Here is a 26,681-nt window from a genome sequence, read left to right as displayed (position 1 = left end):
TCAGTTTTGAAAATCTGCAAGGACTTCTTCCTCTTGTTCTGGCTCTGTATCCTTTTAGCATTCATATTGGATGGACCACAAACATGAAATTTAAGGCTGGAAATAAATCACAAAAAAAATCACCCAATCCCATCAAAATTCAGGAATATGTTACGAATTGAAATACATGGAAGCAAAGCTGTCATTACTAAGGATTCCTGATGGGAAAAAAGATAGGAGGTAATGAAATGTGCTTAAAAATGTCGGAATACCACTAAAAAAAGTCAAGGAGAGAAGTTATTCACAATTAATCAAATTAATAGATTTTGGATTTCCACTATTTTCTTTTTGTATTAGTTTATTAAGGTGTAAGTAGTGGTTACATGTAAAATAGTTGCCTGTTCCAAATGTTGCCAGCTGTAAAATTGGATTTTCATTCATTCATGGAAGAGGACAACTTTTTTGCTATGTCTTCTTATTCTGAAAAGGAAAATAAACTTAAGATTGAGAAGTGATTATGCAAGAGAGATGCAGAAAAAATTATGAGTAAAAAAAATTGAAATATTTTATCTTTGTATTTTGAATTTTTTACCTGACCTATAGTTTGCAGCCTCACATTTTAGATTTCTGGTGCATAAATTTTCAGACTCTATTCTTTGTGGACTGCAATTTAATTGTTGAAGGAAGCATTCTATTCTGTCCTGCTGCTCTGTATAAGGACTGAGATTTTTTTCCCACAGGAAGTAATTGTGAACAAAGACAATACAAGGGTAGAAAGAAAAACAACCCCAAACCAAAAAGGCATATGTCTAACTTATACAGGCACCTTGTACATAATAGTTTATTTGCAATGTTTCCTTGTGCAGTAAAGGAAATAAAGCAAAAATGTGTGCCTTCAGGATCTCTATGTCAAAGCACTGAGGTTATATTTTAGAATTTTAACATCTGTGCCTTGCCCTGGCTTTATCTGACTGTTTCCAGATGGTTTTCTGTATGATTGAAAGCAGCATCAGTGTGAACGAACACCATGTCTACTACTTTTTCTTAACTTTAATAGATGCTCCCTCCTCAACTCATGACCTGTGGCAAACCCTAAAAATGCTAGAACTATTTAAAAAAATCAAAATATTTTAAAATCGGAACCAAATTAAAACACAGAGTCCCTTCCTTTACCACAGAGGTCTTTAGAGGAATTCGAAACCTGCATGTATGCTTTTCATGTCTGAAAAAATTCCGTTTGGGAAACTGTTTGATCTCTTCTCAAAAGATGGGGGTTTGATAGCTGAAAGCTTGGTAGCTGAAAAGATTCAACAGAAAGGGTTTTGTGGTTTCCATGGATCTTCTGTGTAAATGCTTTTCAATTTTAAATGGCCCTCTGGGTTTGTGACTGAATACTTCTTGTAGACCAGGAAGATTTAATAATCCAAATCATATTATTTTTATTTAGTGTGTGGTTTCTTCATGTCTTAAACAAGACTGTTTGTCCTCTCACTTTGCCTGAGGATACATCTTGCTATAGCTGTGTGATTAGATTTTAGATACATGCAGTTGAAAATAAACCGAATTACCTAACTAAATGGAAGGTAGCAGTAAATTGTGATTAGCACATAATTGTAAACTTCACAATTGTAAATTGTAAAGAGATGCAGAAGTTGGAAACACTAAATGTTTAAATTTGGGGATGTAGTGCCTAATCATTAACAATACTTTGAAGATGAGGCATTTATTACCTTATTAGTAAAATACTCAGAAACAGTAAGAATGCTTTAATACTTTGAAGTATTAATATTTAATATATATATTATATATTAATAATATATATAATAAATTTATAAAATATATGTAAATATATAAAATATATATTAATATTTAAAATATATAGAGATACTTCCATATATTTTCTATACATAGTCTAAATATGTCTTGAGTATGGTGTATGGGTTTTATTTAAGAATATGCATAGGAAATGCTGAACAAATCTAGAGGGATGAAATTTACCACTGTTCTGTGCACTTCATAGGAAAACACTTTATGAGGACATATCAACCTATCAAATATGACATCAATATAAAATATGTATGTTGCACGGTGGCCATAATATGTGTAATTTTAAAGTTATTCTGAGAGGACTCAATTCAAACAGTAACAATGCAGTCACTGCTATGTAAGAGAAACCAGCTGATGCATTCAGCAGTTTTACATACAATTATGTCTGAAGCTGTAATTTTCATTTTCATTGAAGAAGGACAGTTTGGGGTTTTTTTGCAGAAATGGCAGATTTCCCTGGGCAACATTAAATTTTCTAAACTGATTACTTTAATGGGTTGTATCAATCAAACAGGCTGTAAAAGATGCTTGAAATGTTTCAGAGCCAGCTGAAGAGATAAATATGCTTTTTAGCTTTCTCACTACTATATTCTTTCTGTAAGTAGTTACACTAACATTCATCATTCAGGAATTAATAAACTAAATTTAAAATTGTGATATTAACATAAAAAAGCAGGATATTTTTGAAGACTGAATTTAGGATTCCTGTTTGCTAATCTTTGAACCATTAAAGCTCACATTTTCACATTTCACATATTATCATCTGTAATGGAAAAAGGGAAAATTATTCTTATTTTTATTTTGGTCTCATTAAAGAAACAGTTTGTTTAGGGATGTGTCTGTCATTGAGACTTTTCATGTCTAATAACTCGGCTGTAGTTGGTCTGAGATCGATAGAGATCATTAAACTTCTCTAGGTTCCACATGAGTGGCTGGGCAGGTGAATAACAAAGACAAATACCTCGACATAAGGGAGGGCTGAAGTTACAGAGAGATGGCAGAACTGTGGGAAAGATCTCAAAGGGACCTTGCAATGTTTCAAACACCAAAGACAAACGTAAAATTTATAGAAAATCAGATTTGAGCTTTTCCCACATAAAAGTTCAGCTTAGAAAGCTAAGATTCTTTATCACCTGCCCTCTGGAACTGGGGCTTAATTTTGCATCAAAAGATATAAGGCCTTGCCAAAAATGTGCAAATTAACAATGTAGTTTCTTTAGAAATGCACATCTTTGAAGTGTTTCTCATATTTTTCACTTTCTTCTAAACAATTTTAACTCCCCCTGGCACTTTGGGCAAAGATCTTGCTCTTCCTATAAGATCATTGACTTACATCAGAGAAAAAGGAAAAGAATACATGAATTTAGAAGAATAGAATTAGCATGGTCTCTCTAGAGCTATTTTCATGAGTTCCTGTATTCTCTTTTCATTGTCTGTTTGCACATATCTGTCTTAAATGCTCAGCTGAGCAAATCTAAGAACAAAGCTGCTGGGTCTACCATTAAAGTCCCCATCTTTGTGACATTGATTGCTTGGTCATTAATATTTTCTGAATGATTCTCTGTGTGTACAGTGAAAGCGTTTAACAGAAAATAAAACTGAGAGTATTACTCCTATGTTACCAGTGAATCTTATGCAATTGAAATTATTTAGCTCTAACTTGTCATTATAGCTCATAATAAAAATTAATGCTTCAGAATATCTTTTTTTAATACAACAAATATACTTCATGGCTAAATCCAAAAATATATCAAGTAGTGAATAAATAACCTCTGAATTAACTCTCAAAGCGTCTCGTTCTATGAAAGTTAAAAATACTGTAGGTTCAGGTCATTTGAGAATTACAGACTTTCAAAACAAGGACTTGAATGGTCTGTTTAAACTTTTAAAAATTACTGCAGAAGAAATAAGATTCTTCTTGAGAAAAAAACATTGCCTAAAAGGCAACTGAGTTTCAAAAACTTAAAATTCATGAAACACAGGGGAATTCAGGAAGTTATGTTGATCACTGCCATTATAAAATACGGGATTGACATAAATTCCTTTTTAAAATTATTGTTTAAAAATTTAGTCATAGGAGAACATAGACCAGAGGCTCCTTGTCAGTGACTTTCACAGTCAAACCAAATTAAAATATATGTCCTCATGATAGTAATTTTATTTGGTTCCTTTGGCAGCCTCAATGAAATACTAGCTCAAGTAAAACCAAAGAAATCCATATTTTCTGTTTAAAATGCAAGGTGGTTCTACTGACAATCATAGGACATTGATTCTGATATAAAGTGATCTGAGTATTAAATATGTGACAATATAGGAGTACAGTACTTATTATCTTTAGGCTTTACTTTTCATTTCACTTTCACTATATAAAATGCCATTGTCACATATAGGCTGCCGTCAAAATTTCTTGTCTTGATGAGGGTTGGTAGTCAATGGTTCTTTCCTGCCCTTTGAAAGGCAGAGGGACATGGTGGTAATTGACTTTCTGGAGGTGTACTGCAATGCTTGCTGAAGCAGTTGTGTTCGATTCAGTAGACTGGAACTGCAAAGTGATTTCAGCTAACAGCTCCACGCCAGAGTAGTCAAACACCTGGAAAAATGAGGTAGCAATGAATCCCTCCAAACAAGGGTATCAGCCATTTTACTGCTAGAAATTAACTGTGGAAACAGAATTGAAAGGGCTGCTTTGTTCTCTAGGATAATTATAATCATGTAAATAAAAAATACTCAAAGCATAAATATTATTTCTCCTCCCATGATTTCTCTCCGAGCATTACCATAAACAGTGTTCTCTCTATAAGCATCATACCTTTGAACTTTTTCAAATTCTGAATCTTTAAGAAATACTAATAAATGTATTTTCTTTCTCATCAACATGATGCTTAATATTTTACTTACTTCTTCCCTTCACAAGTGCATTCAGGATGGATTCCTACTTACCCTGACTTAAATAATTTAGTAATTAAAATAAGCAGGAATAGAAGTCAATAGAGCTAAACTACAGCATGGAATAAACTGTAAGAATCATCTCTGTCTGATTTCCAGCAGCCCTCAAGGCATTCTCCAATAAACCAGGGAAAAAAGTCAAGGTGTCTTTGTTTCTTAGATACAATAGGTCTTCAATTAGTCTAGTTTACTGAGAGACAATACAGTTATCTCTATGTAAATGAATCTCCTTTCTCTTCTAAATTTTCTCTGAACGTTTTTTTGAGTTCCCGAATTAGTCTTTTATCTTTTTGTTACATGCATTTTTATTTTTCTGTCCTCTCTGCTGGCTTAGACTGTCTCATGTGGTCCTGGTAAAGCAAACTGCAACTGTACTCTCAGCCTGTAAATTCCTTTTCATCTGCAAAATTCTGGATAAGTCATAATGGCTTGAGCCAGGGTCTGCCCTGGGTGGAAGGGCAGAGACACAGAGTGAATACCCAGGGCAGGGGGCTCGCAGCAGAGCAGCTGTGGATATGACAGCCTGGTCAGAGAGAGAGAAAGCCAGATAAGCTTTCCCATGAAGTGGTCTGGGAAGTTTTAGGGAGGTAGAGAGAAAGAATGGTAAACAAGTGGTAAACAATCTGCAGCTGGTGTTTTGAACAAGTTGTTTTTCTCCTAAGGTCTTTACCGAAGAGTGGTTCCTTAATTAACCGGTTGGGTCACAGGTGTTGGTGAGAACCAGTCGGGCTCTGGGTGAATGAGGTTGGTTATAAATATCATGAGACTGTAATAAAAATACCTGTTTTGCCTTCTGATTGTGGATGGAGTGTGTCACTACCCTTCTTGTTCCTGACTCAATGGTGACAAGAAGCAAATAGGTTTGAAGCTGTTTGTTAGATGAGGTTTCAGATCTTCTGACACTGACTAACATGTCCCACTTTATTGCCCATGTTCCTGTGACTCTTTAAGGACAGATGAAGAAAGGTATTTAAACTCCGTTCTCATGGCCAATTTTAATAAAAAAACAGAGGCTAGTTTTGTCTAATAGAGGCCTGGACATCTTAAGCTGAGCAAACAAATCTGCAGAGACTTTTCTTAATCAATTTTTTATTAATTAATCTTTCTGTGGGTTAGTGTCTGCCTCTAAATGGAAAAGATTATACATATTCTCAGAAGGAAATTTTGACAATTAATTAATTAATGTTTGCAAAGCTCTTAAGTTGCAATAAGATCTAGAAAGAAGGGGTATATAAAAAATGAATTAATAACTACCTGTCCAGTGACCTTTGCTTCTTCTGTGCTGAGTGAAATGTCTTATGGGGAAAAAAAAAGTGGACTGTGAATGGGCAGTTAAAGAAAATAACAGTAGTGGCACATAAAAGGTGATAATAGGGTTTTCACACAATCCTTACTTCTGCTTTTGTTTACATTAAAGCTTGACTTACAAAAGTAGAGTTTATTTTAGCATTATTAGTAGATTCTTTTTCTTTTTTTTGTTTTTAATCTGTATTCTCCATCTTTAGATCTCCTTTGCAGATAGGAGAAAAGCACTGCAGGAAACATGGGTTATTTCTCTTCAAAAAGGTCATTGAGAAAAACAAACATAGTATTTGTAAATATGTTTGTAAGTCAAGATTATCTGGGAATATAAAAAGTATATTCTCTGAATCCCATAATTTCTAAAAGTTTTATTTTTATTTTATCAAAATTCCCAGGAAAAAGGACCACAAAATGATGTGATGCATGAAAGATTCAGGAAGAATAATTTGAAAATCAGGCTCATAAATTCAGCTTTCTACAGATCAGCTACTTATCTGTCTGCCTGCCTCCTGGGTACTTGAACAGTGGCATCTGCTTAGCTCTGAAGTTAATGACCATTTTCTCTATGAATTATTTTCACAAAGATGTTAAAACCAAATCCAAGCTCAAGGAAAAAGAAAAGGGAAAGTCTTCTTGCTGTGACTGTTCTTTTATTTTGATGTTTATTTTGCAAGTGGCTAGTCTTCCTGTTTGACCTGTGCCCTAAACATAAGTAGAGCTAAACTGATAATTTTTTTTAATTGGTACAACAGGCAGAAAAGAAATTAATGCTTCAGTGGTTTCTTTATATAAATCTAACATGTACCTTTCTAGATTTGTGCATGCAGAGAGGAATAAAGTTAAATATATGTACATCTTAATCAAGTAGTATCTGCAATAAGGACTATTTGAAGCCTTTTAAATGACTTCCTGATACATTGCCATTTTGCCAACCTCTGCAGAAAAAAACCCTTATAGTCAGTCTTGCATTACACCCATAAAGGCAATTTTTTCCAGACTCAGAACCTTGACTCTGAAATTTTCTTTTTGGAAAATTTCAGAGTCAAGGTTTTCAGTCTGGAAGAAATTGGGGCTAGAGAATAGCCAGACACTCAAGCAAGAAATTTACCACTGGGTAGAAATCTCCTTTTACTTGCTGACTTACTGTGTAACATTTATGAAAATAAACTTAGCAGAATATACTGTATGTTAAGTTATCAGAATGGATGCTGCCTGCAGGCCATTGCAGTCACTCCTGCTGACATTATCCTGTTTCTATCAGACTGGCTGTGTAGCTCCCAGTATTTTGTGGTAGAGTTCTCCTTACAAGAGGAGTTCTTGCCAAAGGGAAGCTGGAGAACAGTAAGGCAGGATGTCAACAGAGGGGCATCTCCTCCAGCAGTGTCTGCTGCTCTGTTGGGGGGGTTGTGTTCTTGTCAGTGCATGTAATAAGAAATATTGTGCTTGCTGGTCTCAGGCAGTCTCTGCAGCAGAAACTTGGGGGTTCCCTGTAATGTTCAAGGAAAGTGATTCCTGCAGATCACTGCCCACCATTGCTCATCTGTGTCTGCACAGCCCAGTGCTCAGGCCCTAGGTGCTGCTGCGCTGCAGCTGAGAGGTGAGAGTGCATCCTGCTGGGCCCTTCCAGGCTGGTTTTAATCTAATTAGCTTGGATAACAGTGTTAGTGAAGATGTGATGGAATGAGCTTCAGTAAATAAATGTATCTTGATGTAAAAGCCTGCTAGGAATCATCAGGACATCCCTGGGTGGCCAGCAACAACAGTGTACAAATTTGAAAACCTCTTCCCAAGGGCTATCGAAGCAAGGGCTTGGCAGTTGCTTCAAAGCCCCAAATCATCCCACTGATAGTTTATAGCTTTCCCTGTAAAACAATTTGAAAATATTATATAAGTTAACTGCTTGTCAAGATAAAATTATAGCTGGAAAAAGAATTTTTATTTTCTCCCTGGGTTTTCCTAGTCTTTAAAGATTTGCATGCATGGTTATCATGACTACAGCCAGTCTGTGTTGTCTGCCTTCACCATAACAGTCACATTGCTCTTCTTACTGCTGCATACAGGGTTCAGGTACTGGCAGCCTGAGTCTCACTTGTTTGTGTTCTTGAATGGTAGAAGAGTAACACAAGCAGATGAAATTGGCTCTGGGTTACTGCATGTTCTCTTTTGAAGATGAGACACCCCACTGGCGTAATGAGAAAAATTAGAAAATCAATTCAGAAGTAGAAAAGGCAATTGGAAGACTAAAGCTGTTGACTGAACCAAAGGACATTGACCTTTAAAGCTTTAAAATTCTAAGATAGTTATAAGAGGAAATAGGAAATGAAAGGTAGGCAAACATTATAGGGAAAAGATATATTATTTTTTTTAATAGGAAAATATTCTTGGGGTGGGGGGAAGGATGGTTGAAAAGCATGTATTTGCTCAGTCTACAAGATTCACACTTCTGGTAGAGCTTTATTACTCCTTTATTCTGTGAGCAAGCATTACTGGACAGGAGCATAGCCCTTCAATTTTCCTCTTGTATGGCTGAAAGACATCAAAAGTTGGCTGCAGCAGCCTAAGAAGCAGAACCAGCATCTTTCCAGTTACAACCCTTACACTTGGACTGCTTTAACTGGGCTGGAAAACCTGTTCTGTGGACAAGCCCAGGTGGTGCTATTCCAAATATCAGTGAAGATTGGTATTAAGGCTGCACAGGGAAGAGCACACACAGGTCCTGCACAAGTCAGGCTTTGGCTTAGTGAGTACTGGGACAGCAGCACCCTGGGCAGGGGATCATTCAGATGACATTATATCCATCTTGCTCCTGCCTGAACTGAGACAGGGGCAGCTGGCTTTCTTGGGCTTGGAGACAGAATCCTAGATGCCCTGGCTTGCCCAGTCCCTTCATGTACAGTAACAGAGACGTGCCTTGAGTGTAAACATAGGATGGGAATTAAGGACTCTCATTTCCTGCATGACCTTGAACACCTAATCTCTCCTTGTTTCCTCTCTGTACAACAGGAACAATACTATTTATTGACCTCACAGGGGGCTGTAAGGCTAAATTAAATAATGTTAAAAATCCTTTGATTCTTTTAGATAAAAGGTTTTCTAGAAGTATGAAAAATAGCTATTGCTTATCTATATTTTTGTCACTTTTTTATTTATGCCCCATCAATTCTACTGCACTTTTTCTTTAGAATTATTTGCTTTATCCCATCTGCATGAAGAAGAAATTGATAACATCTCATGATGGCATAAAAAGTAATGTTTGAAAAGTCTGGTCTAAATTTATAAATATCAAGTATACTTCCTCACAACTAACATGTATATGAAACTTTTGATCAATGTCTTTTCTTTGGTGACTTTGCAATATGGTCTTTTCTTTTTTATTCACTGTTTAAGGTATCCACGAGCTCACACAAATGGACAAGAGCACTTCTGCTCTTACAATTAATTTAACTTCTGTATCTTTGATTATCTTTTCTATTTGGTCTATTTTAATCCTATTCCTCTCTTGCTGACTTTTCTTCTATTCGACAGCTTTTATTTCACTTCAGCCTTCAAGAATCTTGAACCCACCAATGAAAAATCTTTTGTATACACTGTCATTTCTATTTGCTGCTTTTTTTTTCCCCTCCCAGTGAGACAGGGGGGTGATGTGTTTGCAATGTGATGTGCTGGATATCAGTACAGTGCACCTCAGGTACACTGAAACATTTGACTTCACTTTATGTTGTTTCTAGAATGTATTTTCTTGCTCTTAGCTCTGAGCCACAACAGGAATTTGGCCAGATTTTGCCACATTTCTGCAGCACTGTGTAGCTAAAGTGCTTCCAGAACATCTGTTGCTACTGTTGTGTTCAGGAGCCTGCTGAAGTGTGAGCTGTGAAGCAGATTATCTAACACCCAAATACTGGTTTGTCTGAAACTTTAGATAAGAATTGATTTATATGTATGTATCCAATCTGTAAAAAGTGGTGGAACTGCAAAAAAATGAAATTATAGGTTTCATTTTAGGTAAATTCTATGGTGTAATCACTTCAAATGAGTTCAAAGTGCAGTTTCCTGTACTTCTTTCTGTATTCCTATTTTTTCTACTCCTTACTATTTCTTAGATAAATTAGGATTAGCTTTTCCATGCCTCATTGCTGTACCCTAGTAATTTCCTGAATTTCAAAAATGCCATTGAAAATGTCTTTGTTAAAAATAATAACAAGCTATTAAGCTAGCTTATTCAACATGCTCAAGTCAAAAGATATTTACAATCATTAAACTGTAGTGGATGAATGAATTTTGTAGGAAGACAGCTTGTTCATTGGAATTTGTTGAGCTCTTCAGAATAAGCCAAGTGACTCCTACTCAGTGACTTTGAATTTAAAAAATCTGAAGGGCTTCCTGATGACTGCAAAATATGATTTTCTGTGGTCTGTTTACAGTTTAGACCATTAGGACAAAGATTGACTGTAAATACTAACATAAAATTTTCTGATGCCTGACCCATAATTCTGCTTTAGAAGAAGGTGGGAAAAGAGGTTAAGAAATTCTAACACTAATTCTGGGCTTGCATTAAATGCTGATTTATTTAATCTTACTATTGCTCTGTTTCTGTAAAAATCCTACCTTGCAATGACTGTGAAATTTCCTACTATTTGTAGTACCTTAAATAAAACTAATGGCTAGATTGTGATCAGAATGTGCCCCACAGGTTATCAGATTCCTCTTAGACCTGAGGGACACAGCAGCAGTGAGTGGGAAGTGTCTGTATCCCTGCACACAGTTTCCTCACCAAAGAAGTGGCTTGAAAAGAAGCTCATTTTGCCTGCTGACAGAGGAGGAGCACTGGTGAAGGCAGGAGATGAGTCGGGATTTCAGGAACCAGCTGAGCTCCTGGGTGCAGTGGAACATCTTCCCTTTGCTGCAGAGCATGGTCACTTCCAGCTGCGGGAATGGGGGCTGGGGCTCTCCACCTCAGAGACCACAGCACTGGGAGTGCTGTGCTCCAGGCACAATTCTGTGTTTTGGTTATATAAATAGAAAATGTGATGATGGTTCATTTTGCTGAATTTAAACATAGGCATGAAGGATGGCAAATTCAGTGAGAAAAGTGACTCCATATAAATATTAAAATTTCTGCTCTTTGTTACATAGAGTACAGTTCTTATTGTGACAGTACTTCATTCTTTGTTTTTCTGGTTTTAGGGACTTTTTTAATATTTCAGCAATATTTATTCCCAAAATACTTCAGGAAGGTACAATTATTTAAAAAGTATTTTCAACTACAAGTCAGGCAAATTAAAATATCAGTTATTATCTCTCCACAGATTTTACCTGATTAGTGGTGGAGTTCCGTTCATTATATGTGGGATTACAGCAGCAACCAATATCAATAATTATGGGATTGAAGGCAATGCACCATAGTAAGTATAAACCACTATCATAACACCTTTAAGGAAAACAAGTTCTGTTTCTTATCCAAATAAATGTACCTGACTTCATAAAGGGTACAGGCATGCAATTTGGGATTATATCTGTGACAAAATTTTATTAAATATTAGCTGTGAAAGAGTAACATCTTAATCTGGAGCTTGCTGCTTCACCTCCAGCAATTTGACTCCATTACTGGTAATACAATCACCTTTCATTTACAGAATTATTCTTCATTTACATCTGAATAAGTGAAAGATATTAAAAATACCTAATGAATATCATATCTAATGCAGCTATTATTTATTTAAATATTTTCATTTCATTATCTACCTTGATTTGATATCCTTCTGGCAACTCAAAGCAATTTAAAAATAATGATGTAAGAAAAGGACAAGTAAAAATCCCTTCCCCACTTCCTCCACTCCCATCCCTCCATTAAAACCCAAATATTTTGGATTTTCACCACTTGGAAGTGTTCCAGTCACAATGTCTGGCAATCCTGTCATAATCCCTTAATGTCCTTTTGTGTAGGGAGGTGTTTAGCAGACCTCCACAAGCTCACCAGGCATCACATTGATATTAATTCCTAATTCTTGGCATGAAGCATGAGGTATCCATACATAGTCTTCAAAGCATAGCAGAAAGTGAATTTGACTGCAAAGTTAAATACAGTGTGTATAACAGATCAGCATGGCAGTGACTGGCACACTAATGGATATTTTAGTACTCTGGCAGCACTAATACTCCAGAGGACATCACTCTTAGTTACTGCTTTGAGCATCTATTGTAACACATTTGAAACTGGTTATGTTCTGGGCATGAGAAGTGGCAACCAAGGAGAATGGGTTGTAAGTGAGCATCTGGCTCCTTAAAGACATTTTTATAGGTAATTGAAATTTAAATTCCAATAAGAAATCAGTGCATACCATGGCTAACTGTATGCTCTGCCTAGGGCCCAACACATTTTTATATATTTATTCAAATTTATCCAATTAAACAGCCAGTTTATAATCTACAGTGTATTATAAAGCTCTATTATTTATGTTCATAAATATGACACATTTTTCATTTTGGTACAGTTACTGGGGTTATACTTCTTTAATCATGTTAATGTAGCAAATCAATACCTGGTGCCACAGTGTGCATAGAAAACAAGGGACAGATGAGGAATGGTTATAAGATTGAGTAAAAAGTTTCTAATTCAGTGGCAGCATAGTGAGTTATATGCCTTATTCATTTTTTATGGTATTAGTAAAGTAAATGTAGATGCACAAACTTGAACTTCTTTTTACCAAATAGATTTTGTAAGTGATCCACAATGAGATTCTACTTGAAATAACAGCAGCCTATGAGACTGTTCCACTTGGGAGCATTCTGCTCTCCACTTTGCATCAAATACACAGGTTCAAATGTATTTCAAGTATTCACCTAGCTTTGTGTTCTCTACTTACCCAATTAAATGTAGGTGGTTATTTACCTATGTTTTCAAAATATTTTTCAGGGGATCTTTTCTTGTGCCTGTCTAACAGTAAATTGTGTACTCTTTGGAGTGTTTCTAAGTTCATTAATACATGTATGTATGTTTCTGTTTAAGATTCAGATTTAAAAAATTCAAAGTCATTATTCTGCAGGACTTTACTTTGCTGTAAAGTCCAGTGGGACTGTCTCTATTTAGCTGAAAAGTTCCCAGCCTGGGAGAAAAAAGTCATTCTGCCCTTTTTATAGTAACTTGTAGATAATTCCTGGCTTGACAAGAATCTGATATCAGAAGTTTTCTCACTGGAACTGGAGGAACTGCAACTAATCACACATGCCTAAATGAATATGAAGTGTCACACAGTGTCACTTTGAGAGCTGGAATCATCATGACAGATCACCTGGTCTGTCTTTCTGACCCAGTGGGAAATTAGCTATATCCAAACCATTCCTGACAGTTATTTATCTGAGGTACTTTAAATGCTCCCGTAATGGATAGACCACATTTCATTCCAACAGCGTATTATCCTAATTGTCCTAACAGCTAAGAAACTTTAAAAAAAAATCTAATTTAGATCTTTCTTGCTGCAGTTTAAGCCCATTACTTCGTGCCCAAGTCCAAGAGATAAAGTAATTCCTCTTTCCAGAAATCTATGCAATATTTAGGATATAAGAACCTAGTAGCAGCTGTACTAGGCTATACTGCCAGCTCAGACCTCTGTCTGTAACCATGGCTAAAAGCAGATCATAGGGAAGAGTCAAAATGAGGCAAATATTCCTTCTCCCTCTAACCCATGTTCTGCCGGTTTCCATCTAGGATTTCATTAGTGTTTTCTTCTCCCATGTTTGTTTGATCAGATCATTCATACTTAAGACAGTCCTCTCAGAATCATGCTGGCCTGTGAGCTACTTTAAGCTGCTCTAAAACAGTTATGGTTATATTACTTAAAGGCTAGCAAACCATGATTATGCTACAATGATATTATGCTACTAACATATCACAAAGAGATCATCAGTTTCCCTAATTTTTCTGAGAACATTCAAATTGACATGGATGGACTCCCAGGAACTCTAGAAACAGTGCAGAATTCAGAAATGGCATATATCTTTGAGGTCTGCTCACTGCAGAAAGTGGTTACAGTTCAACTGGAAGAAGCCTTTTATCCTTTTTGGTACTCAGGCTGTTCTCTCACAAGAAGAAAATTCTGTAAGAGCAATCTTCAGGCTTAAGAATTTGTAGCAATGTTCATTGATACAAACCACTGAAATCTGTACATTTCTATTGCTCACATGGAGTGCATAAACTATGCCTCATTTGCTTTTTAATCAAAGTATTAGTGCTGACATTTTTAATAGTAGAAAAAAGGGTTGACATAAATGGTCTTACACTTCACTGCAATTCTGGAGTCTAAACTGACCTACATTTCTTGAAAATTTTCAGTTTTAATAATCGGTAAATTATAGCATATATTCTATTCTATTAAAAAATTAGAAAGTGATGCCTCAGTTTAATTAATATTAAAGATAGGCTCCCTCTCTCCACAAGCTGAACTTCTGAGATACTTTTGTGTCAGACAACAGTCAGTTGTCCATCACATCTAATGTGGGCTCTGAAATGTTCTTGACTCTCTCTTGTTGTTGTTTTCAGCTGCTGGATGGCCTGGGAGCCCAGCCTCGGTGCTTTTTACGGGCCAGTGGCATTCATTGTGCTGGTGACCTGTGTTTACTTTCTCTGCACGTACGTGCAGCTGAAGCGCCATCCCGAACGCAAGTATGAGCTGAAGGAAAAGACAGAGGATCCGCAGAGAATGCCAAGCACTGACATGGGCCATGGTCACATTACAGACTCTGTGTCCGTTCCCCAGGCAACCTGCCCCATGATTTCTTCTTCCTTATTGGAAAATGAGCATTCATTTAAGGCTCAGCTTCGAGCCGCAGCATTCACTTTGTTCCTGTTTACTGCCACTTGGACCTTTGGAGCACTTGCAGTGTCTCAAGGCCATTTCTTGGATATGATATTTAGCTGTCTTTATGGAGCTTTCTGTGTGACCTTGGGGCTTTTCATCCTGATCCATCACTGTGCAAAGCGAGACGATGTGTGGCATTGCTGGTGGTCCTGTTGCCCATCCAAAAGAAACACCTACTCTGTGCAAGTCAATGTGCGCCCAAAGGTCAACGTCAATGGTGACACCCAAGTTCACGCACCTTGTCTGCAGGAGTCTCCATGTCCCAACAAGTCAGCTGTGTTCAATCACCCAGCAGCCAGCCACTGCAAACTCACCAACCTGCAAGCCGTGCAGAACCACGTTAACTGCCTGTCGCCCGTGACACCGTGCTGTGCAAAAATGCACTGTGATCAGCTGCTTGACGATGACGCTCACATTCACGTCCACAATGAGGGAACCTTCAGACCCAACATGCACATTCACAGATGTCTGAAAAGCAGAACTAAGCCACGTTACTTCAGTCGGCACAGGTCTGCAGGGGAAAGGGAGTATGCCTACCACATCCCCTCGAGCATCGACGGCAGCATCCACAGCTCCCACACAGACAGTCCCCACAGCACACACGAGAGCCAGGTGGGCCACAGGCGGGCCTGCTGCTCCAAGAGTGACCCGTACCCCACTGTCAACCAGCCCGAGAGCAGCGACGCAAGTACTGTCATATACAGCTGTGGTAAAATGCCAGACAGTGACACTGTGCACCACCCAGCTCACTTTGAAATGCACCCACGGACACAGTCATTGCCATTTAACACAACAAATCACAACGGGATTCTCAAGGGAAACATGCATGAAGCCATGATATACAGCTCAGATAGTACGGGAAATATCAAAACTGGCCCTTGGAAAAATGAAACTACTGTGTAGTTCACGGGCCATCATAATGTGTTTTTTGCCCTAAACCATCGTTATCTTTGGTTTTTTTCCAAAATAAATATGGTGATATGTTTGCGTAGCTCATCAGTAAATTGTACAGCTTTTTATTTTCTTTGTAAGTGTTAAAGAAAGAGGGATAGTGACAGTTTTAAAGTGAAATTATTTTTAAAAGAATGTTATAAAATTATTCTGAAAGTAATGAGAAAATGAAGTCTAGAAAATTGAATAAGAGAGGCAATATCCTTTTGTTTTACAGAATGGCATTTCTTTAGAAACATCATTTTCATTCATTGTTTTCACTTTCTTTCTGTAGTAACTTCAGACACTTTTTATAAACATATCAGCATCCTAAACTTTTACTTATTTATTTTTGTAGAAAAATATTATTACTGTGCCATGAATTTTAATCAGAAGTGGCTATGGTAGAAATGATAAACAGGATTTTATAAAATTGCAGCTTTTTAGATATACAAAAGTGATACTGCCTCTAAAAACCTTCTGTAGCATATGGCCTGTAAAGTCATGTAATGTACAGTCTCTGTTCTGTCTTTTTTCTTGTTGGAGAGAAGTGCTAGGTAATGTCTCTGTTACATCTTTGGTGCTGTATTGGTTGTATTTTGCATGACATATGTCAGGATATACCATTTGCTGTTTTATAGTGTTACATGTGTTTAAAAAAAAGAACAAAAAAAGTGTGGTACAAGGCTGTGACAAACCCTATTGATATTAATCTAGAGCATTATAAATCTACAGGAAAAAAAAATCACTCTGCACTAGTTTAAGTGGCACAATCCTTTGTATAAGGTTATATGATAGCTTTGATAAGGGTCCACTCTAATGTCTTTACAGAGCATGCACTACTCATTGTATGTGGCACTGTGCAGTGTAATAGCAATTGTCTCAACAGATTTTACACTTCTTTGTAAAGTATGCCTTTTAAACAACCTGTAAGCTGTTCCACGGTAACCTTTCCACATCTGTTAAGGTAGAGCAGTTTTATCATTAACTCTTTGAGGACTACAGTTATTTTCTTAAAGTAGCTTATTCTAGTTCAGAGATACTGTATATATGATACTGTCTATTTAGTTACATGATCAGTGTAGTCCAGAGTCGTCAAGAAAAAGGAAGTTCAGTAATTTTCTAAAAACACCTTCTTAGAATCCATCTATTAATTTTACCACTTGCTTTCTGAAAACCCATTTCCTCCCCTAGCAAATTTCAGATTGTCTTAATCCTTTAATGCAAATTTGACCTTCAGAGAAGCTCTTTATGTTCATGATTTCTGCTGAATTGTAGGGCATTCCAGGGTCAGTAGCATTCTCTATTAACAAGGCTCTTGGCAAGATTTTTTTCATATTTCCATGAACATCTGGACACAAAGCATCAACTCACAGTACAGAACTGCATCAGAATGATCCCTATATGTAATAAAACTGCTTTTTACAAATAGGAAGGGTGCAGAATAATAATAGATTTCAGAAAGTGAATGGGAGCATAGAGCTGTGAGAAAAATGTCTACAGTGGAAAGTGAACACTGGATCCAGAAATGAGAGAAAAAGCACAATTCTGTACAGCCACACAAGAAAGTTTGCTGTGATGTCTTCACACAGACTTATGTAATTGCTTCAGAGAGGAAATAGAAAATTCCATTGAGAGACCATCAGTCAGCGATTCTCTGTGTATATGTGGCAGAAATCTTCACTATATTTAAGCTCCATATTTTTCTGTTATAAGCAATTTATTAGACTCTACCTTCTTTTTTTTTTAATATGTAGGAATAAATTTCCTAATAGTGTACATAAATGACAATTATAATTGTTAGAATGTTATAAAAACATGTAAGTCAGATGAATGTGTTCTGCAGTGTTGCAGGTGGGAATTAGTACTCAAAGGGTTAATGCTCAGTATCTGAGTGCAAGAAATCTTGTTTTTCTGTATTTTTGTAAATTTGAAATATATATTGTAAACTCCAGCAGTGCAATGTATCCATCTCAGATTGTGTATTTTTAAAAGGTGAGCAAGAAGAATGCACTAGGTGGTTGTCAAGTTTTAAGCCAATATTCAACGATTTCACGTCTGCTTCTTTAGCTAATACAAAAAAAAAAGACAAAACACTGAGCTTTATTATGTATATGCTGTATATGCTTGAACTGTCTCTAAACTAAAATACAGTATTTTTCTTTGTTTGCATACTGAAATATTTTCTGTTTCATAATTGTTTTCTTTTAATATTACTTTTACTCATTCCACATAGACAGTGACCCTAAATAAGCATAGACATAATGTGAAATCCACTTCTCTGTGTCTCAGCACTCTGTATATGTATATTCTGTAACAGTAAAATTGTAGGAAGTCTGTAGACCATTATGCAAAATATCACACACACACACAGAGCCAAGATGAAATACTCACTCTGCAAGAATCCACTCAGTAAGCTCCTTTATTCAGCTTGTGTTATAATCACCTCTGTTATTTTGTCTGAGAGGCCAATTCCATCCTCATAATGGCGTACAAAAAAGTAAATAGGTGCTGCTTTCCACAGAATATCTCTGGAATTCAAAAGTAAAATATTAAAACACTTTTCTTATTGTGTTAAAAATTAATTTAGTGAATATTTCTGGGTTAATTTGGAAGAGATGTGTTATGCAATAATCTGTTTGCATATTATTTTTTCAGAAAATATACAATATATCTACAGAGTAGGAGACATGATATTAAATAAATATAAAAATGTTTTGTAACATCAAATTTGACCAAATGCTTTTTATGCTTTTGACTTTTTTTTTTTCCTTAAGATAAATGACATAATTTTAATGCTTTGGAAGTCTGGTTTTGATTTATTGTGGGGTTTTGGTCAATTACAGTCAGTGAACCATTACTACTTTACCTGATTTTCTTCCCTATAAAAATAAAGTCGGTGAAATAACCAGAGTATGAGATATATTGTCCTAGTAAATTCCTCACGGACACACGTAACACATTTAAAAATCAGTTTTAGTTTTGGTGATTCATTGATGATAATAAAATGGTTGAACAGATTTTACTGTTCACTTTCTGTCTGAGATTAATCAAGAGGAATTTCTTCCAAAAAAAAGATAACCTTCAGAGAATGATGCAATCAACAGAAATCTGAATAGCTGCTACCAGAATAAAAATATGCTCTTGCTGTGGTGTTGTTCTCTGCATATAGAAATTCCAGTTTTCATGACCGAATTTGAAGTCACATAGGCTGTTTATGAGAAAACTTCCTACCCAGCCTCATATAATGAATTTGGGTGTCAAAATAAAGCATACATTTTTTCACATTATGTCTGGTCATATGTGTTGTTCCCAGGAATCCGCTGATTGTGTCTGTGCTGATGGGACTGAGCAGTCGCCGGCAGTGGCCATGAACAGCTGCTCTCCTCCACCACACAGCTGCCTGCCAGCTCCCCTGTGAGCACCCTATCCAGGTGTTAGCACCCCACAGGGGCTTCATGGGGCTGTAAGGCATTCATCCTGTCTGAACCAAAGCAAAGTGTGAGCTTAACACAAAGTCAAGGCCACCTTTGATGGACCACACAGGCCATTGGGCAGCCCCCACTTGAACACTAAACAATGAAGGCAGAAAAATGGAATAGAAGTGGATTTAAGCAGTTTTAAGTCCTCCTCCCTCTATCTCTCTAAAGCACCTGCCTAGTAAGTCTACTGCCTACAGATAGCTACCAAATCCAAACAAACCTAGGCAAAATTAGGCAGCTGACCAAAAATTCTTGATTAGCTGAAATGAGTGAAACAGCACAACCTAGTTAACAAACAGAGAAGCCCAAGCTGGAGAAAACCTCTCTGGATGCTCTGTCACAAAGATGTTTCAGGTTGGTTATGTGTGAAGACATGGAACTAGATCATGTCTGAAGATCTGAAATTGCTCTTGTGCAGACACTGTTAAGGCTTACAAAGCTGATTTCAACTCCACAAATTCAGAGGTAGCTTCCACTGTAAATTCTATGCCTTTTCACAATGAAGAGATTATCTGACATTTCACTATTTGAGAAAAAGAAAGTTGTCATCCCAATCAGGCTAGTAGCCTTTTTATCATAGGATCTTCTTTGCATGGAAACAAGAAAAAGGAGACCACCTGTACTCCCAATGAGTTTTTGCTGCCTATGAAAAGAAAGGTCAGGCTGATGAAGACATTGGCAGCTCAGCAGCTTCCTTGCCAGAACATAAATTCAAGTTCCTGTAGCAGCATCTTCCAATTCAGAAAGAAGCTGTAGAACACAGCTGGATCAATCAGAATTCATTGGCTGAGTTTAAAGGCTGCCTGGCTGACTTCAGTTGAGCAATTTCAGTAGTATCTTGGTGCTCTAGGCAGCTTTTACTTGCTTAGTTAACTCCACAAGGAAACGAGCTTTTGGGTTGGCTGGTTAGGGTTTTTTTTGCTGTGCCCAGTTAATTATTTTCTAATTAGCAATTGAATAGCTAAGAAGAAAACTTACTCTACAAATTACCTTAACTATAAGCTATGGATTTTTGGTCCCTTTTAGGGGGTCTGTGAAGGTGCAAGTGAATCCCTATTCCCTTACCTAACCAGTCTATTACCTGAGATTTTAGGGAGCCAAACAAGCAAGTATCAGTGAATTCAGGTCAGTATAAGAGGGCTCACCTCTCTGCAGGGAGGGCTGAAATTTGCAAATTCTGAAGCAATTCAACCTCAACAAATATCCTGCCTTGAAGCTGTGCAGCTGGCCATGCCTCCGAGGTAAGGGGTTCTTTATAAACATGGTGTCTGCATACCCCATAGGTACTGCTGTCTCTTTACATTTTGATCTGTTAGAATTGTGTAGTGCCTTGCAGTCTGAACAACAGAATGAGTGACTGTTCCCATCAGCCCATCACTCTGCTCCAGCTGTTTGCCTTAACCTGCAGCACACTGCCAGCCAGGCAAGATTCTCCAGCACAGTCAGTGTTTTCATTCGTTCCTAGATTTGTTTCCCAGGTACTCAATAACACCTGAGGAATGCAGCAGGAAGAGTTTATTTTGGGACTAATGGGAATTTCTGGGAGAAGAGAAAGCAATAAAACACATTATTCATATTCTCACACTACTTTTGTTAGCCCATTTGTTAGTGAGCTGGAAGCAGTTACAGTCACTTATTCCCTGATTCTTTCCATTGCAAGACCTTGTTCTCCACTAATTAGAACATAGCTGAAAGTTAAGCTTTTAGCTTGATTTATGCCCTCAGCAATTACTGCCCTCAGATGGATGATTTTACAGAGTTCAGCCAAAGCAGCTGCAATGTTTTTAACAAAGAGGCTTGATGAAAGGAGGTCTGTCCACAATAACACCTTTCAGTGATTTTGTAATAGTTCTGTCTTCAAGGCCCATTATTTGAAAACTTTGAGCACTATGGCTATTATAAGAAGAGAGCATCTCTTGTTGTTTTTATAAAGTAAGTGGTTTAGTACAGATAATTTAGCCACTAAAAATATCACAATATATTACTGTGAAATATCTCCCTTCTTAGTTTGTGTATGCCCCAACTGGGACCACACTCACTGATCTTGTGCTGCTGCTGCAAGCCCTGCAGGCTCTAAAGGACCAGCCCTATAAATGATTCACTTCAGCTGCCCTCAACTAGGATTAGGATTGAAAACAGGGGGCCTTGGTTGTTATCTTCTCTGCCAAATGCTTCAGTCTGCCTCCCCTTCAGAGGCACCATGATGGAATAGAAGAGAGAACTGACTGGTTTCTGTGAGGGGGACAAATGCTGGGCTGGAAGAAATCAAGCAGAGACTGAGCTTCTAGCACTGGATCAAGTTGAATGGAGCAAGCTGATCAGCAGGAGAGAGGTTGGTGTGAGTAGGGAGCTGCAACATGACTTGGGGACTGGAAAGGAAAGGAACAAACTTTAAAAGACAGAATTGGACGCTGGAAACAAACTGGGACCAAATCGGTTGTTGGGGGAGAGGAGGAGGAAGGTGAAACAATTATATGCATGAGTCTTTCCAAGTTGGATGTGAAAGCCAAGCTTTGTGACTCCTCTGCTCTCAGTAAATATCTGAAAACCTGCTAGCAAAATGGCTATTCACTTATAATATTGTCCTCATACAAAATGACTGTATTAGTGCTGTCAGCTATTCCAGTAATGTGTCAGAAATCTGGGTATTGAATCACAGATGCTCAAAGCTGTTGATTAACCAGATATTTCATGTTCTACATGACAGAATCTCTGTATTTTTAATGTCTTTTGAAATCTAGAAGCTATCACAAAAAAGAAAACTGATTTCAAACAGTGTGAATGAAGCTGAAAGTCAAACACACCAAATTGAGGAACTGTTAGAATTAAGGCTGTCTTTGGAACCTTCATTCACAGCTTCAGTCTGCCTTTTGATGTTGTTTTTCAGTATTTGAGTTCATGCTGCTTTCTAACACTTTGGCTTTGATGCTGCACATTAAGTGTTCTTTAAATGTGCTTTTGTGTACACCTAGAGCTAAGCCAGTCATTTCACTGTAAGCTTTCTTGTCTTTTTCTTTTCTTTTTTTTTTTCCTGGAACTTTTAGAGAACTGGTTCTTAGAAGAATATTGATGTTGAAACTTTCTGGTAACACAAATTCTGCTTTTCAAATCTTCCCTGTGCTAAATACTAAAATGGAAGAAGTGGAATGAAAGACTTTCCATTGAGCTTCTGCTTGTTTGTTTGGGTTTTTTTTTCAAAAGTAGTTGTATAATTGTCCTAAGTGTTGTCACTGCTATCAGGAGAAGGAGCAGGCTGAAGTCAGGAAGTGCCTGCCTGACTGTGCAGCCTGTTAGGAGCCTGTACCTTAATGATGATAATTTGTGTTGACAAATGGGCTGCCTGCAAATCCCATCTTCCCTGCAACAGAGCCTATACTGAAAAGCCTCCTATGGAGCTGCTGGGAAAAGCATCACATGTCCTGCCCCTCCAACCTGCAGGAACTGCCAGCTCTGGCCCCTGAGGGACGGACACGCTTTTGTCCCTGGCACTATGCAGTGGCCTCCTCCAGCCAACAGCTGCCCTTGCACACTGGGAGAGGTTCACTGCAGGTTTGGGTCATTATACAAAGGCTGTTCTGCTGTGAGCTCCAGGAAGGTCCCTCTCCTTCAAACCCACACCTCCTTGCTAACTCTGAGCCCATTGCCCAAGCCTGAACCTGGAAAGTCCCAGTCCCCTTGACAAGATGGAATGAGAATGCAACTTCAGCATGGAGGGGTGGTTTCTCTCCACCTGGAATAAAACATACTGAAACCTTCCCGTGCTCCTATATATGAGAACAAAAAAGCAGGGAGGAGAGTTAAATTACCAGCTAATCTCTGCTAAGATAATAAGGGGAACAGTTTAAGTGCTGCAACAAACAAAACAAACCCCCAGCCATTCTGAGTCAGTATGGAAGCCTTAATTCCAGCATTATAAAAATGTTGTATTCCACCTGACAGCACAGCACAAGCAATATGACACCCAGTCAAGGGCTATAGTTCATTCAAAGTAACTACACTTCAACCACAATGCTTTTTCCCTGGATAAAATAAGTTGTACACAGTTGTGATGTGGAAAAATTTTCTGCATCTTTTGATACACTGGTGGGCTGTATTAGATTAAGGACCCACTTAGTGTGGACATGCACTTAAAATGTTTTTGTACTATTGGAGTGAAAAGAGGGAAAGTTACTTAATTTTTTTTCTTTTTAACTACACAAAAAGTCAATCATCGGTGTTACACTGAGATGTTATTTTTCTTCAGTATGTAGATTGCACAGAGCCAGAGAGCTGCATAACAGAGCACTACACCAAAAGTGAAAAAGAACCCACAGGAAGAGGGGAAAAAAATCCTCTTACTATCAGCAGTTCCCAACTTTATCTGTAAGGGAATGATTTCAGATCATGCAATCTGCTTCATTAGCCTGCTCATCTTCCCAGTGTGTTATTAAGGTTCAAATTGCTTAACAAAATCAGGAAGATCAGAATATGCCAATCAAATCTGGAATGACTTAAAGAGTCTGTGGTATGAGTGGTTTACATATTTCATTGTAGGTTGATGTGGGGAAACTGCTGATTCAGACAAAACATACAGGTTATAATTTCAAAGGCCCTGGAGCTGTAGGATGAAAAATTCTTTAGCAAAAGTCTTTTTCCTTAGACAAAGTCAGAAGAAAATATCTATGTAGGAAATAGGAAGATTGAATTTAAATCAGTGAAACAATGAAAGAGACTGACAAAGAGCATTTTGAACAGCTCAGCACAGGCAGCTTCCTTGTGCAACCACTGCTGGATGTAAGGAAATGTTTAATTTATGCAGTCCTTAGTCAAATTTTTTCCCTTTTAGATGTAGAGTTGAAATTATAGGCAAGAACCTTTCCTTTGGTTGCCACAGGTCTTAGATTTAAATGCACAGCAAACAGCAAAGGCTCAACATATGGTTTAGAACCTAAACCAGAGGAGACTGACAAACTACAGACCCCATTAAATGGAGACTTTCTGCCATAGCATGGGGTCACATGTCCTGGCACTCACAAAGAGAAGGATCCAAGGACAAGTGGAGAAATGGAGTACAAAGGGGAGGAGGGTGTTGTGATGTGTTATTGAAGGAGCACAAGTGCCTGCTGAAATGGTGTGATCATAAAAGTAGCCACAAGCCCTGGATGAGTAAAGGAGGGTATTGAGCAGGACCAGTGAGCCTGCTTCTGTTGTGATGGTCACTCAGTAAGGATGACAAAAGATTAGATGGTGTTTAGACAGTAGCCTCAAAGATGGGCTGAAAACTGGAAATATGCTCAAGGCATGTAATGTGTTTATGTTATAGAGAGAAGAGAGGAAAAAAAAATTCAGTGGTTTAATCACTGCCCACAGGTAACAAAATGCATCGAAAGTACTTTATAGGAGGGTCTTTAATCTAGCAGCAAAGGTATGAAAAGATCCCATGATTAGGAGCTGAAAGTAGCACTTCCCCTTTAATCTGCAAAAGTAATTAACTTCTTAAAAATTTCTTAGTGATATGGTATGTTGAAACTCTTACCTCAAGAGAGCATATCTTTTAGCAATGTATTTTTTCCTTCAAACACAAATTCTTGACCTTGGCGCTATAAGAACTACAGGGTAAAATTTTCCAGGCAGTTTACATTATATTTGATGTTCACTAGATTTAGCCTCAGAAAAATAATCCTCCTTTCAGGTAGGTACTGTTGAGGTGAGGTAGAAAAGGAAGGACAATGTCTCTATCTGTCTATGGAGGTTGGGACATTGAAAATAGGTTGTATTCCAACAACCTTGACTCTGGCCTTCATGGAACTGTTCGGTTTAAGTGTTATTTTAATGTTTATTATTCCAGGTTTTTTGTAAGCTGTACATTTGAATGGAAAATCTTTATATTCGGCAACATATTAAAGTTCCTAGTTACTGTTTATAATTAAAAACTCCCTTAACTTCTGACAAAAATCACAATGGTCCTTGCTTAACTAGATGTTATCACGATATTCTGTAACGGTCTGCATTCAGCCAAACTCTTCCTTATCTCCTCTCTAGCATATAATGACCTAATTTTGAGCTATATTAAGAATTTGATGTTTCTAATTTAATTCCTTTCTTACAAACTTCTCAGTATTGCTGACAGTCAAATACATTCTTTAGAGTCCATTTTTTTCTATCTTTCCAGTAATTGGTAAAATAATTCCAGATTTCACATTTACAGTAGTAGAGAAATTGAAGATCTCAAAAGTTTCCCAAAATATTGTTCCAGTTTCTAAGTCCAAAGCTTCATCTTCCTTATTCTATATATTTACTTGATCTTGATGTAAATGATTGAGTCTTCAGTCTGTTGGGAACAAGGTAAAGCAACCTGTGCCAGGATCCCAAGGTGCTGCATGGAGATCGGCATCTTCTCGCTGGACACAGCCCTGGTTGTGCACTTCCTCTTTGTACAAAGTCCCAGAGTTTGTACCTGTGGATATCTGTACTCCTCAAACTGTGGTGAACAGGATTTCCTGGACTGCTCTCCTGTACCAGGAGATGGTCCTTTTTTGTTCCTCTTTCCAGCCTCATGCACAATGTTTTTTCTCCTATCCTCCTGGTTTTCATTACCTGACTTTGGTTTGTGCACTGACTGCTCATATTGCTGTTATTCCACTCACTTTTTCTTGTCTTTTTAGAAAGGCAGCTCCAGTTCAGTGCTGACCTCAGCTTACCTGACAGCCCCAGGTCTTGTGCTGACAGGGTAGGTCATAGCTGTGATCTGAAATGCTCTTTGCTGTCTTTTTCTCTCTCCTCCTAGATATAAATTCATCCAGGGAGATAATTAAGCTGCAGTCCCCACACTCTCTCTGTTTCTCCTGCCTGCTGCAGCATGCTGGGTCCCATGACAGGATCACTTGTGTCCTTTCTCAGGCATGTTGTGTAACTTTAGTGCCAGGCATCCACAGTGTCCTCTTCTTTATTCTTCCTTTCTGAAAATGCTTTTGCTGTGCAGCACGTAGCTCTGCCTGATTTTCTACGTTATTTGTTTTGAAGTGTCCATATATCGGAAAGGTTGTTCTGATTAAAGACCTGTGGCAAAGTGGATTGAAATTATTCTGCTCCTTCTTTCAATAATTATTTTATTTGCCAAGTCACCACTTGTTTGTGAGTACTGCAGCATAAGCACCACAGCCAGTTTGGAAATGTCCTCTGCTGACATTCCTGAAAAAATGGGTTTATCTACCAGGAAGCATCATTTCTCATTTTTGTGCTAAGCCATCTGAATTCTTCATTTTTCACTCCTGTGTTGCCCCTACAGCTCCCTGCTATATCTTGGATTTCATCCTCCCTCTCACTCTTTGCTCTGTGTGGCTCAGACAGCATCCTGATGGTCTCTCCCTGAAGTGAGCCT

At 37.7% G+C, this 26,681-nt stretch overlaps 1 protein-coding gene across 1 annotated transcript in view; it reads left to right on the top strand.

Moving 5' to 3' along the window:
- The window catches only part of LOC118688171 (adhesion G protein-coupled receptor A3), a 252,313-nt gene extending 233,184 nt beyond the window's left edge, over positions 1–19,129 (top strand). The window contains exons 18-19 of the mRNA XM_036385594.1: positions 11,361–11,456; positions 14,591–19,129. Coding sequence (XP_036241487.1) covers positions 11,361–11,456; positions 14,591–15,812 — 1,318 coding nt within the window. The 3' untranslated portion in view covers positions 15,813–19,129. The remainder of the gene's footprint in view (positions 1–11,360; positions 11,457–14,590) is intronic.
- Positions 19,130–26,681: the final 7,552 nt, after the last annotated feature.

The sequence above is a fragment of the Molothrus ater genome, chromosome 8, assembly GCF_012460135.2.
Source record: "Molothrus ater isolate BHLD 08-10-18 breed brown headed cowbird chromosome 8, BPBGC_Mater_1.1, whole genome shotgun sequence".
NCBI lineage: Eukaryota > Metazoa > Chordata > Aves > Passeriformes > Icteridae > Molothrus > Molothrus ater.
The sequence above is the reverse complement of the archived record's forward strand: the minus strand, read 5'-3'. Positions and strand labels throughout refer to the sequence as shown.